Source organism: Lepidothrix coronata, unplaced genomic scaffold (assembly GCF_001604755.1).
Source record: "Lepidothrix coronata isolate B3197 unplaced genomic scaffold, Lepidothrix_coronata-1.0 Scaffold5, whole genome shotgun sequence".
NCBI lineage: Eukaryota > Metazoa > Chordata > Aves > Passeriformes > Pipridae > Lepidothrix > Lepidothrix coronata.
In genome coordinates this window covers 5,672,496-5,687,268 of record NW_016690185.1, presented here as the reverse complement: position 1 = coordinate 5,687,268, position 14,773 = coordinate 5,672,496, and the positions used below count along the sequence as shown (strand labels likewise).

Genomic DNA, 14,773 nt, shown 5'->3' with positions numbered 1-14,773 from the left:
CTCTAGCTGGTGGAAAATAAACTGCTTAGATTATTCAGTGAGAACCCAATGTGCTCAGAACAATGAAAGACACCATATAGCTTGCAAAGGAAAAGTGTGAATTCTAAAAGTTCATATAACAATAAAGCTGAGGCTGAGACTAAAATGTGAAAAAGAATACTACTAAGCAAAAATACTTCCTGTATTTTTACAAAAGTTCCAACTCTGTACACCCGGAGAGCTGGCCCTGAATTTCCCAGCTCTGGTGTCCATGTATCCATGACAAAGAACAACTATATTGCAGTCTCTGACAGGGGAAGGACAGTCCTGTTACTTGTGCTTAAGAAGAAGGAGAAATGAGAACAGATAGCTAGGAAAGTTTACAACATAAAAATTGTATAAAACATATCAATATGGTGAGAATTTAAAAAAAAAGTATTGAAGATATGGAGTTGTATACTTATATGCTATGGCAGTGGTTGACATTCAGTCACCAAAGAGGCCAAACATTTCCCTATCCACTGGAATATTTGGAATCAATTATTGATTACAGAAGAACTAAAAAGACAGCTTTTATTTGGGCACTGCAGATTATTTTAAGAATGATGCATTACAATCTAGTCACCTGTCTCAAATTGATATGTCATTACATTTTAAAACAATAACACCTTGAACAATTAACATCTTGAATTACAAGTAAATCACCAGAGTTGTGTCCAGTTAACATGCTGTATTTCTAACTTCCATGGGCCCAGGAACTGTTCAATGTGCTATGAAGTTGTCTGCCTGTGGGATAAGACTAGAGATGCAGCTGTTTATAAACTCACTGTCCTGCATGTAATGATATTGCAGGTCTCTGTATTATATAAAAATGAAATACTAATGAATCAAAACACTTCAAAGGCAATCTTCTTCTCAGTTTGGTTTCAGAGGCTCTAAAGCCCAGTTAAACTCATTTCCTGCATTTTCCATGGATTTTCATAGATTTACTGCTATAGGTGCAATAAACTTGTCTGGTGATAAAAGTAGCAGCACAAGGAAAAATCATAACTGTTTCTTGAAAGCCTCATAAAATTTTATTCTGCAAGGGACACTAAACCACTCAGTTGATCCTAGTTCAGCATAAAACCATTTGCTTCCCAGTGAAGTGGGGCTGTGCTCATTGGCCAGTGCAGTAATAAGCAGAAGGAGCTGCATATCTGGAAGAGATGTACAGCTGGGCTAGGAATGAAACAGTTTTTTAAAAGCTAGAAAACAAGCAAGTGTACACAGTCCTAGGAGAGGAATTAATTTAGATTGTTTAATGTTAACATATTAGACTTCATTATTGAGTGGAAGTTGCTCATTTCATAGTTCTGCTTCCTCAGATAAAAGGCTACCTGATAGTAAACCAGAAAGAAAAGGAGGAGGTCATCTAAATAAGGATAAAAACATGATAACTAAAGAAGAAACCAAATAATTAGATGGAGTTTTAAATCTAGATAATCTGTGAATATAGCCTTTCCCAATTTCTTCTGCAATGTAAGTTGGAAGGGTATGAAAGGAGATACTGACAGCTCAGGTTTCAGGTAAAGGCTTTTCCACAAAGTCCTGACAAAGGTTTTATCCTTATCAACACTTCATCTGGGAAGAACAAAGGAGAGACGGGTGAGTTGTATGGCCTGCAGAATGAGTACAAATCACAAAAGAAATGCAGTGATGAAAATGTAAATACAGGCTTATTTTCTATGAAGTAACTGGCTTCCCAGAGAAACAGAGACAAAAGCATTGCACCAGGTGCTGGAGGGACCAGGACCTTGAGCTGCAGGGACTGATTCAGGGAGGACGAAACCCAACCAGATGAGGTGCAGAGAAGGGCTTGCTCTGATTAGTGAACTAGGGGCTGAGAGACAATATGATTGCTCTCTGTTGATGCACCAGTGGACTAAAATGCTACGGAGACGGGCATTCTTCATGTTAATGGATACTCTCAGCAGAAAGAATGGCCCCAAACCAGTCACAAGTAAATTTATGCTGGAAATAAGGTTTGTAACTGTTGGAGAAATGATGTTCTAAAACAGACTCCCAAAGACAGCAGTGGAGATAAAAAAAAATCTAAATAGGTTTAATTACGAGTGATAAGAGTTTAGGAAGATGACATACATACATTCACCATAGGAGAATGAGATTTTCAGTTTTCTAATCAGATGAGTAAGGGGCAGAGGGCATTACCAGTTACTTTAGATGTGGAAGTCAACCAGTTTATCAGGACATATGTTGAGACGATGCTTTCAACCAGAAAACCTTCCCATTCTGAGCCTTCTCCTCTTTAGCACTTTTTCAGTAGAGGTCTTAAAGGGAGACTGAGGTGCCACTGTAATCGAGGGCTGACATGCACTTACTGTAGAAAGATAGGGGTCAATAAGGTTGAAAATTCTGCCTTCCTGACTCTGCAAATGTACCCAACAATTAGGCACAGGGAAAAACTGAAACCTTCTATGCACCGTTTGCCTTTCAAATGCCTGAACTTTAAGTCTCTGTTTGCAAAATTGCCTTTTTTGTTAGGTTCAAGCAATGCTGAGCACGAAGTTGTCCAATCTCTGCTGCCTTTTGAGTCTCTCCCTCTAACCAAGCTTGATTTTGTTAGTACACCACCACCACTGTTTTCAGAATTAAATTTGTCTGTCTTTTACTTTGTAATATAATAATTTTTCTTAGAAACAGTGGACTAACACGACTAAATGTATTTGTCCATGGGTATCAAATAATGCTATTCATGGGAGATAACAATTTTCAGCTTATACATAACACTTTGGGTTTGAAGCGTGAGGCAGAAAGACGAGAAACTAAATCATCATGAGATAGAGCTGCAAAGCAGCAGACAACCTCTACATTGTGTTTTCGGTCAATTTTTTGTTTCTATTTTTGCTTTTCTTCTCCCTGCAAAATTCTTGAAACTATAAAACCAAAATAAAAGACAATAGTGAAAAACAATTTTGTGTTGGACTCTGAAGCTCTGAACTTTCACTGTCTCACTCAGATTCATTGAGTTACCATTAGTACCACAGAAGGTGATTTGAGTTTGTTAGATACTCAGAATGTTAAGGCTTTTGTTTACCTAACACTTCTCTGGGCCACAATTTTATCTATCAAGTAATCTCTCTCCTATGAATAAATGATGGTACAAAGCAATCCCTTCCAGCACCCCAATGTTATTTTCATGTGAAGAGCACTGTGGGGGGATACTTGTGAATAATGAAGTGCCATTCCTTGTAACTGAAGGTCGAATGGGTCCTGTACAATAGGGTATTTTGAATATTAGAGGACCTGGGAGGTCAAAGTTTAACTTCAACATAAATCTGCTGCACATTTTGCATTTACAATAACAGGCAAGTCATTGGTTTGGGTGACAAGAAAGGGGTAATTTATGAACAATTTAGTTATAAATTCAGAATCAGTATGAATGAAACAATCTTGTTCCCAGGCAAAAAAAAATATCTATGGGAATTTTGGAAGAGTCCTTCTCTTTGTGCTGCCACCTTAGCTCTGTTCACAGCAACTGATAAGTAAGATAAGTAAGAAGAAATTAATGACACAGTGGTTGATGAATGGGTACTGAAAACTTGTAACAAAAAGACCAAGTGAGCTCTCTTTAAAAACCATAATCATAAAATAAAATTTGTTTTGGTGTGGGAAGACTGAAGTAGAAAAATCAACTGCACTTTTAGTGCTTAGATCTAGCAAAGCTTGGAGGCTTCTTTTGTTTCCTTGTTTCGCATTGATGTTTCTTCATGCATACTGCTATTACCCAAATACACATCTCATTTCCACATACCTTGTAGTGGAAGAGGAATAATCCACAGAAGAGGCTGTACAGGTCAGCTGTGAGTAGGGAGAGATTGACGGCAGTAGCACTGGTTTTCTTTATGACCACTGGCATGAAGCTGTAGAGGCCAAACATACAGGCGCTAAAGCCAACATACAGCAAGCCTGCAGAAAAGAAACAAGAAGCAAAGTGATCTTTCACAGCCTGCAGAAATGACTCGTGTTTGGAGGAAGAAAGCTGTGTTTTTTAGAAAAGGAAGAATAATGCTTTTTCAAAGAAACATTCAAATTAATAAGATACACATGTACAGAGAGTGAAAATCATATCAGCAGAGGACATGAGGTCCTTTGTGGTCTCCGTAACAGCAGTGTTGTTTTAAATTGATGCCTTGTAGTAATAGTGACTACCTCAAGTCCAACATAAATTTGGACAAAATGATCCATTTAGACATATCAAATCTAGTCTCCTAAGGAGCTGAATGTCCCCAACACTGAATTCAGCTGAGTTGGATGGAGCACCCAGTATTTTTTGGGAATGAACCCAAAAACTGAATGCAAAATTATTTTCAGAGGAGTTATGAGCAAATGGATGAACGCATGAGGGTTAGGGTTATTGTCAGAGGTCTTAGTCCTATTTTGCCACCAGAACTGACTCATCACTTCATCGTTTTGCATCTCTGTTCCTCTATTGTTTTTTGTCTGCCTTCCTTAATAAAAATTTCCAGAGCTGAGACTCTTTCCTGCTACATTTTTACAGAGTGCCTCACACAAATTAGATTGTTAGACACTAATATAATAAAAATACATTACAGTAAAAATCTAAATTAATTAAAAAACCTAAATGACTTACTGGGAAAGAATTCATTGCTTCAGTTATTACTTGATAAATCCCAAGGCAAATTAATCAATATGAAGTTAAAAAAACAGCAAACACTTTATTCATCTTCTCTCATGCAAATGATACTTAGACTGCTGTATGCTGCAGAATTCCCAGCTGATATGTGCACAAGCCTAAATTTAGACTCACGCCAGCTCTTCAGAAAATGTTTTTTACTAAAAGTTGTGAAAATCTGATTGCCAAAGTCCTGAAAGGGGAAAAAAAACTCATATAATTTGTATCTGAATGTGGACCCACTTAGTTAAAAAAAGCTATCAAAGGACAAAATTGACTCCCTGAAAAGCATCTAAATGGAAGTGTGCATTCAACTGAAACAAATACAGCAGTCATGAACTATCAGTGTCCATATGTGCTATGGCATGATAATGAATTTGTGTTTGCATTCAGAATATGGACAATCATGGTAACAACATTACAAATAGGTAGCAAATTTCTAAGGTGTGTACTGTATAGCAGTAACAAACATAATTAAGTCAGCTGCTTTATGCAAAATCTGCAACTCTTCTGTAATAGGCAAATGATTGCATCAAATGGAGCATAGCTTTGGTCAATGGGAAATTGTTTGCATACAGGACCATTAAGTCAGCTTTTCTTCCAGGAACAAAAACCATTCTGGATCTGAAGTCAGCATTGTCAAAGTACAGTCTGCAAATCACCAGCTAGCCCACCAAGCCTCCAGTAGTCAGTCTGGATTTAAGATGCATATTCAGGTGCTTTACTGGCTTATGCATGCAACAAACAGTATAATTTTATGGTACTGCCTTGATGTTCACATTATTTGACAGTCAACTACCTGTACTTCACAGGCTGCTTTTCCAAAGGGCATTTAAGTTCCAGTGGAAAATTGCTTACACTGCAGCTGTTCTATCAGAGGTAGATATAAAGTGGCCTTTCATTTACTGCTTAAAAATACATGTAATATCCACCAACTGGGTGGCATTTACTGATGACAAGGAGCAAACTGGAAATAAGATCATATAATTTTCAGATACTGCCTCTTAGAAGACCAATTTTCAGACTAAAAATATGTTTTAAGTCAAAGGTTTGAAGATTCAGCCTCCTTAGGTACCCATGCAGTGCAAATGGGAGCCTTGGGAATGCCTCTAGTATTGCAGTCCCAGGGCATTTGGAACTGTGTCTAACCAGGCACTAAGTCACTACCACCAATTGCCTGTAGCAGGCCCTGGAAGGAAGCAACCTGGCAGGTTAGGAGGTGCTTTTGTAATGATCTGCTTATCAGCCAGTCTGTGTTAAACCTTGAGAAGTTCATAATTTGGAACTGTCTTCTTTCGGGTGTGCTGGCATTGTTCTGAACTGAAGGCACCTGTGGGTGGGATTCATTACACCTAACTCTGGACATATACTGAGGGCTGGTGGTCAGTGAAGAGACTGGGAAAATTTAGAGTGCAGATTGTTCAGCCTCTTTTAGACACAAACAGTATGACTCGTATCATGCCTGTTTATTGTTGCGGATGGTAAAGGGAGTCTATATAACTAAATCCAAAGTTTACATCGCAGGTTGCTGGAAGGGATCCCATCTTATCTGTCTGTGTTCACCCTGGTGGGTAAGGTCAACAGTTTTGCCTGGTTGGGTGTGAATTTCTCATAACTGTCTGAACTAGGCACTTGGGATGATAGGATCATGGGCTGATTCAGGACGGAAGGAAGCTCTGAGCTCTCTAGTTCAAACCCTGATCAAACCAGGCTCAGCTGTGAGATCAGACTGTATTTCTCAGGATTTTGCCCAGCCTGGGCTTGAAGACTCTGAGGATGAAGACTGCAGAGCCCCTCTGGGCAACCTGCTCTGCTGCCTGCCTGTCCTCAATGTGAAGAAGATTTTCTTTTTATCCAGTCTGAATCTCTCATTTCAGCTTCTGTCTGTTGTCTCTCATCCTCCTGCCATGCACTGCTGTGAAGACATTGGCTCAGTTCTTTTGATAACCTCCTTGTAGGTAAGTTCTCTTCCACAGGCCGAACAAGTCCCAGTCTCTCAGTATTTCTCCATTTCTCTTAAGACTAGGTATCTTCACACAGATGGGCAGGATCTGCCCCCAGGCACTATTCTAAAATAACCAAAGTACTACCAAGAGTAACATGTCTTAAGAACTTCTGGTTTAGTTCCCGAGCATGCTGGTTGAATGTTGCATGGTGCAATGATGCATGAGTGTTGCCTTTGCATTTTTACTCCAAAAGCAACCAATTACATAATTGGTATGAAATGGAATCAGTTATGATTTTTCCTAGTGTCTTGGAATAAAGACCATTCAGAAATATTCAAACCCCCTGTAACAAAGAGTACTTCCTTAGAGATTTAAACTGGCTTTTCTCTTATATAAAACTGATGTGAGTTTATTTGCTACTATTTCATCTATCACTACAAAATATGTCATGGTCTCATATAAAACCACTCAGTCAGAACAGTATAATCATTCTCCTTTAACTCAGGTTGTCAGCAAATATTAATACTTAAACCTTCAAGGATTCAAACAGAGCTTCACTGATTCATACTAGGTGTGAAGATGATGATATTCATCAGAGGAATTTCCAAAATGAAAACCAGGAGGATCGCAGCCTGTTTTAAACATGATAGACATAACAGATTTGCTTTAGATCTTTATATTCAAAAATCATTTGCATCAGTTGAAAGGCAGCTCATCCATTCTTAAAAGCACAATTACAGCAGATGGCAACAGGCCACCTTGAGTTATTTATTAGGTTGCCTGCTGTGACTTTATCACCACCATTCAGAAGGCTGATGATTTAACTCTGCTGGACTGCAGGTTTGAGTCTGTCGCAGTGAATAACTACTCAGGACAAGGCTGTGAACTCCCTGACACAGATTTTGTCAATCACTACTCGACAATCTTGTATCATTGCCAATGCACTGGAAAGTACACTGAGTGCAGGGGAAGCCAGGGAATAACACAGAACTACACAGAACTGTCACTATTTAATCCATGTTCAACTACACAGCATTTCCAATTATTGCTGTAACAAAACAAGTACATATGTATGATGCTTTTGCTAAGATGATCTCAGCCTTTTGAAGCATAAGGACTCTTCAGATTTAGTGACTAACTTTCAGTGACATTTTAATGGCATCACAGATGAAGTAAGACCTTATTTTAATAGCACATTTCACTGATATTGAGTTAGAACAGAACTCTCCTGGAAGTATATATGACATTTACATGGATAGTAGATTAATTCACTGTGACCACTGCTAATTCTATCAGTACCAGATTAATTATGTCCCTGAGCTCCTCATCATGAAATATAAACAAACACTGATGCAATTATGCTAATTATTTCAGATTAAAGAAGGCCAATACACTCAAAGTACACAATTGAGTGTGTTTCTCCATGGATACTTTAAATTGATTTGTCACTTAGTTTTACAGCTCAACCACCAAATTTCCACAACTTTTATGTGCAGTATTTTGTGAAAGATGCACTGTTTATATTATGGCTTATGATGATGAGAGGAAATTGTTAACTAAGTTTGAAGAAAACAACTGTGTTCCATAACTTGTATCCCCTCTTTTCAGGAGATACACATAACCAGTTTCTTTTGCACTCTTCTGAATTGTCATTTTGAAGTTCAGTCTGAAACGAGGTAATAAGCTATTGTCAGTGGATTGCCAAAGCTTGAACCTCCTGCAATCAGTCAGTCCTATAGTACTAGTATTCTTTTATTTCTTCTATTGTTCATAAATAGTGAAAGAGTGATTACAGGGACTCTCCTAAATATTGATTTGCTTTTAAAGCAAATAATTCATTGGACTAATTAGAAGGGAGTCTTAGATAATAAACTCAGCCTCCAAATGGAAATGAAAAAACACAATCCACTGCTTAGCAGAACATCATAACAGCTTCATTGGGCACGATACTCTCTAAATTTGTCTAAAGGACACATCTGCTATATTCCACCAAGACTATTTGGAAAGCAATTAACCATTGCCATACAGAAATGCTCCCCTTGGAAATGAGTTTATGAGGTTATAATATGCACTGCGAGTACATTTTAGGTTTTTTTTGTTAGGTTCCATTTTCTTTCTTTGGCATTCATTGAAAAGGTTTGGCTCTTACTGACTACCTCATTTATTTGTCCCAGTGTTGCATTGAATCTTAGAATTGGAACCCCATTATTGTTTTACTTCATTGACTGTCTGAATAATTATCTTACAGCATTCATATGCTTAACCAAATGGTGCAAGGAAGGCATAATACAGCAATGGGAGGACAGATCATTCAAGAACAGTCATGAGGCATGTGGTTCAACCTTTGGCAGTAACTGGTGGAGAAGTCACAAACATTGGCTCCTCTGAAACTTCATGCCCGCCTCCCCAAACACTGGTTGGCTCCATGCCTCCTTCAGTAACTACCTTCAATGAGATAAAGTGTTTTCTTACCTATTTGCCAATCCCAGGGAACTTTCAACAGCTCTTTGTGTTCCATGATTGCACTAGAAGAGAAGAGAAGGCAAAATTTGATGGAAGAAGAACAAAAGTTAAATTACTTCCACTCATTCAATTCAAATGCTGGACAAAACATAAATAACCTTATAACAAAAAAATCTCTGTAGGAACCAAATGCAATCAGACTTTGCTAATCCACTCTGGCATTATCCTTGTGCGTGTGTATTTGAAAGATCTTCAGGGCAGTAATCAGATGTGATAGCATACAATTTCCACTGGTTTATTTGCAGCTCTATATATACGTGCTCTATATGCCCATCCCCACAAATGTTCAATCCTCTTGTACTCTTCTGACTTAATATTCTGAAAGCTTTTGAACTTTAATGATTAATTATGTACCTATCTGAGTTATTCACACCTCAGAGCAGCTCTGCAGTGTAAAATAAATAGATACCACAGGCTGGCTTTGGAAAGCATACTGTAATTTGTTATACCCTGAGAGAAATCAAATAGTCACAGCAAAGAAAGTCAGGAAACAAAGCAAAGGATGGGCAAACCTGCAAAAGTCCACTTTCAATATCTTGTAAATCTTGCATTGTACATAAAAATCAAAATCCCAGATCCATAAAATTCTAATGTGGCAACAAGTCAGCTCTTCCCAAATCCAGGCAAACAGACCCTTGGAGATATCTCACAAGCTAGGTCTTCACTTGGGTAACCATTTTCTATGATCTGTGATTTCCAGATAAATCCTGCTGTGCAGGACTCTGCTGGTCTGGACACTATTTTAAGCAAGTATAAAACATGGAATTACACAGATTGACAAATAAAGTACTTAGTACAAAAGGTGGCATGTGGAAGACCAAGCCTAATAGTAAAACTGCAGGAACTCAGCATCCTCCAGATTAATCTAGTCTAGAGAGTTGCATCCTGGAAATTCTAATTTGCTTGCTGCTGATGTGTGGCAAATCTAATACTGTGTACAGAATAATAAGACTATTTTGTCTGCAAAATAACTAAATTATAAGTGTCTTTGCGTGCATAAGACATACGTCCCCTTTATCAGCAATTCCTGAAGAATACAATGAGAACAAACTGCAATGTCTCTTGGTCTGGCAAACGAACTGATATATCTTAAACATAGGAACGCTGCTTTCATATTATTGCTTATTCAATACAAAAGAAGTATAAAACAATATGTTATGGCTTGTGAGTCACTGTGATCTGTGAAACAAAGAGGGGTAAGAGCAACTTTGCCAGAAGCGGCCATTTAGTGATGCTAGAGGCACTGAAGAATTGGAATAACAATGATTTTTGAAAGGTTGTGGTGAATGAAGGAGGTCCCTGATGACTGAAAAGAGACAAACGCAACATCCAGTTTAAAACAGAGCAAAAACTATAGTCTGGCCAGCCTTATGTTAACCTTTGGGAAGACTACGGAGCCATTCACAGAAAATGAAGAAGACACCACTGAAAATAGCCAGCACAGACTTCTCAAAAGCAAATCATACCTGACCAAACTGACTACCTTCTATGATGAGATGACTGGATCAGTAAATAAAGGAGAGGGAACGGATGAGAGGATGTGGTGTAACCTACTGTGAAGTTAGCAAAGCTTCCACATAATTTCCCTAAAGATCCCTAGAGATTGAAGAAGTATGGACTGGATGGGCAGAATACCCACAATGTAGTCTGAAGAAAAGGGCCAAATGAAAACTCATGAAGTTCAAGAAAAGAAAGGTGAACTCCTGTACCTGGGGTGGAATGACACTGTGCAACAGGACAGGCTGGGAGCTGACTGGATGGAAAGTTGCTTTTCAGAAATAAACCTTAGAGTCCTGTGGCCATCAACATGAAGGTAAGTCAGCAATGTGTCCCTGGAGCAGAGTAGGCCAACAGCCTCCTCAGCTGTGTTAGTAGAAGTCTGGCCAGCAAGTTGAAGGATGTGATTTTCAAGACAGCAACTAGAGTACTGTATCCCGTTTTGGGCTGTCTAGAACAAGACAGATGTTAACAAATTGAAGGGAGTACAGTGGAACTCCATCACAGTGGCAGGCAGCTTGAGCACATGGTGTAAGAGGAGATGCTGAAACAGCATGGTTTCTTTAGTATGAGGAAGAAAAGGCTAAGCTGGGGGAAAGGAGGATGGGACAATAAATTTTCCATCTTAACTACTTAATGGGTAGCTACAAAAAGATAGTCATACTTGGAGGTGCACAAACAGAAGGATAAATGACAATGGACACAAGCTGCAATGTGGAAATCTCTGAATAAATATCAGAGGAAAAAAATTAGTCAAACACTGGAACAGGTTGCCCAGCATGACTGGCACTGCCATTCTTGGAGACATTAAGAAATCAACTGTATAAGTTTCTAAGAAACTTGGCATAACTTTGAAGTTAGCTTCAAGTAGGAGCTTGAACCAGATGACCTTCAGGGGTCCATTATAAAGTAGGTTATGTGATTCCACTGGACAGCCTTATCTCCATTTGCTGGGTAGTTGTGATATCCCCAAATCCTGTCAACTAATCTCTTCTTTTGATACATAGTTCCTCTCTTCTTAATCACATTCAACATACTGAACTTCTCTTTCTAACATGCCTGGGTAGTTAGCCAACTCTTTAATTCACTCTTTGTCCAGATACCTTAGTCCTTCATTTGTTGCAAAACAGGCATTATATTTGTTTATATTGAGTTACAGTGTAATATTAAGCAGTTTTGCAAAACTGTTCTAGAAAACAAGAGCCTACCTCCTTAAAGTCCTCTTGGTGACATAGCCCTGTAGTACAGCTGAAGCATGAACTAGCATGAGTCACCTACACTTATGAAGATATTTGTAAATACACACAGAATAAAAGGCAGATACCACAGCTTTTGCTCCTATATTATCTTGAGATAAATGCATGTCAATAAAAGGGACATTCACTTGTGGGTAGGGTTTTGTCTTTCCTACATTCACCACAATCCCATATACTTTCTGACACCTTCTCTTCTTCAGAATTGTACTATTCCCTGTAAAACCTACAAACATGAGATTTACATCTCCAGGGGTATTAGCACATGTTTCCCATCCTCAATCCACTTTGTGGATGCCAACCAAACTTTGACCATGCTGTATGTAGCATGCTGGGAAATGGCCCAATTCCTGAGATACTCCTTTTCCAGACTAATTCAGTTCATAGGATCTAAAGGTCTTGCACTACTGGCCACCGAAGTGGCCAGTAGTATTTCACAGAAAGAATCTGCAATTTTAACATGAGAAGCTGTCTTCTCTTTGAAATAACTGGCATATTTAGTTAGATTAAACCTGTGTGAACACATAACTGTGTGATTTCCACTATTCATTACAGGTAAAGGTAAGAAAAAGGTACACATATAAGCCAAGTGTGGTTGCGTCTCCAGAAAGTGCCACAAAAGCACTAGCAGCAAAAAGCTGCAGAGGCCAGTGGTGAGAACTCTTGGGCCAAAGGTTGAATAGAAAAAAATCTTAGGGCTTTCAGCAACAAAATGATTTTTTATTTTTTCTTTCCAGTTGTGTTTTCTGTACACAAAGATGCCTTGTTCCAGCACCAACTTCTCCCCAGCAAAACAGCTCACAGACCCTGAATTGTAACTAACCGCTTGGGTCAAGAGGGAGTAATGGCACTATGATTAAATTCAGGAATATGAGACATGTACATGACAGTTTACACATACAGAGCAAGACAAGGGCACTGCTTTGATGCCCTCAGAATCAGTTAGTATCTACTTATCACAAACACATAAAAGAATGCTTTAGCCGAAGGAGCTAGACACATTTATGTGCTCTTACATGCTATATTTTTAAAAAGAGAACTGGTTGTATGGCAGCTAGTTAATATAAATAATTTTAAGACACTTGTTCAGATCCTACATAAATATATTAAGCTTTCTAGCTAATGAAATGGAAGTAATTAGGTGGGAATTGATGGGTCATTTTTTTCAATCTGCCTCTGTTCTTAGAAGCTGAGTAGCTCAGAGGTGTAGGGAAGCAATTTGTTTTGGACTAATAATAAAAAGTCATCTGTGTGACAAGCACTAGTGAGACACCTGCTTAAAATGCAGCAATCTTGGTTACTTTTACATGAGTCACAGTACTGCAACACTGGAAGCCACCTCCAAATATTAAACTTGTGGGTGAGATGCTCATTAGGTGCATGTGGATAAGATAGGACTCAGCAGATCCATGCAACAATCACCTGAGCACTAAATATTTTGAAGTGAAGAAGCCAATTTCTTAAAGGCTTTTTCGTTATTTCTTCTGTATCATAGTGTAGTTACACAGAATGAGCCAACAACTAAAATACCTTCTGACTGGATATCTTCTCAATCTGTTTAGAAATCTAAGTGACTTTTAAAAAATACAAAGCAGAACTAGAGGAAGTTGTAGATTTTGTTATTTTGTTATTGATGAGATCAACACATGAAGTATCTGCTTGTCTTCCAGCAACAAGATGGTAGGATGTGTCTTCTCCCTCCCCACGTGACTTCTACAGGACACCAGTCCCTTAACTAGAGTACTTAGGTGCAAATTCGTGTTATTATTCAAATCCATTGATTTGAAATATGAAAACCAATGCAAATTCCAGAATTAGGGAACACCTACTCCGCACAGGAAACGGCTACCTTCGAAGAAGTGGTTAGAGTATCTCAGCGGAGGCCACAGCTGCACTTATTTGAATGACCTTGGAGCTCAAACCTGCTCACTTACAGCTGAATTCCACTGAAGAAGGAGCCAAAGAGTCCGATCATACCCAGGAATTCCACTCGACTCAGATTTCGGACAATATACTCCTCACAGACGTTGGAGATGCCGTATAGTGTTGCTCCGCCCAGTACTAAGAGATCCCCTATCAGTTTATTTTCACCTAGGGATAAACAGGAAAAATCAGAATGTCTTAAAACAACCATATCCTGACTAGAACCATTGCAAGCTCTTCCCTACAGATTTCAATCCTCAGTCACTAAGTAGCCCACATCTGGGTTAATAAACTGAATGCAAATATTCTGTCATTTTTACAGTTTTCATAGATACACCAGCAAATCTAGCAGAGGCAAAGGGAGAGTATATTCCTTGATGTAGAAAAGAGAATCAAAAAAATCCTGAAAAATTTGCTAAAAATACAGATACCAGGTGGCACTCTTCAGAGACTAATCCTTTTTACTTTATTATAATTTCTTTATTTTTTCAGATAGAATGTGACTCAGCTCTATAGAGCAGTTTGCATCTCATCTTGAAATCTAACCAGATCAAAACATGTCCAGTACTTAGATGTGAGGCCAAGTGAAAAATTCTGTGTACCTGTGAAATGAGTGAAGAAATCATTACAACCCCAATATTGACCTCATTCTCACATGAAGCTGTTTGACATGAAAGAGGGGAGGAAGGATGGGGTGTAGACAGGGTGATGAAAATGAGAGATTTTTAAAAGAGGTTCAATTAACATAGCAGTACCTAATGCATGCAATGAACACCAAGATGTATTTTCAGGACCTCCAGGTTTATAGAGCTACTAAAATATTTTTTTATCAAAGACTGTTTGAAATCTTTTTAAGTCTTGGAAGCTTTTATTATTGGGTGTTGGAGAGAGCTGAAGGGAGATTTGATAAAGATCAAGTTCCAGCTTGAAAACTGAGGCCCTAGCTTTGCAAACCG

General features: G+C 38.5%; 1 protein-coding gene across 1 annotated transcript in view; it reads right to left on the bottom strand.

The window, feature by feature from the left end:
* Positions 1 to 14,773, bottom strand: part of SLC35F1 (solute carrier family 35 member F1) — a 243,320-nt gene that overhangs the window by 17,795 nt on the left and 210,752 nt on the right. Inside the window, exons 5-7 of the mRNA XM_017830526.1 lie at positions 13,829 to 13,985; positions 9,094 to 9,146; positions 3,794 to 3,948 (exon numbers count right to left, since the gene is read on the bottom strand). Of these exons, the coding sequence (XP_017686015.1) occupies positions 3,794 to 3,948; positions 9,094 to 9,146; positions 13,829 to 13,985 (365 nt within the window). The remainder of the gene's footprint in view (positions 1 to 3,793; positions 3,949 to 9,093; positions 9,147 to 13,828; positions 13,986 to 14,773) is intronic.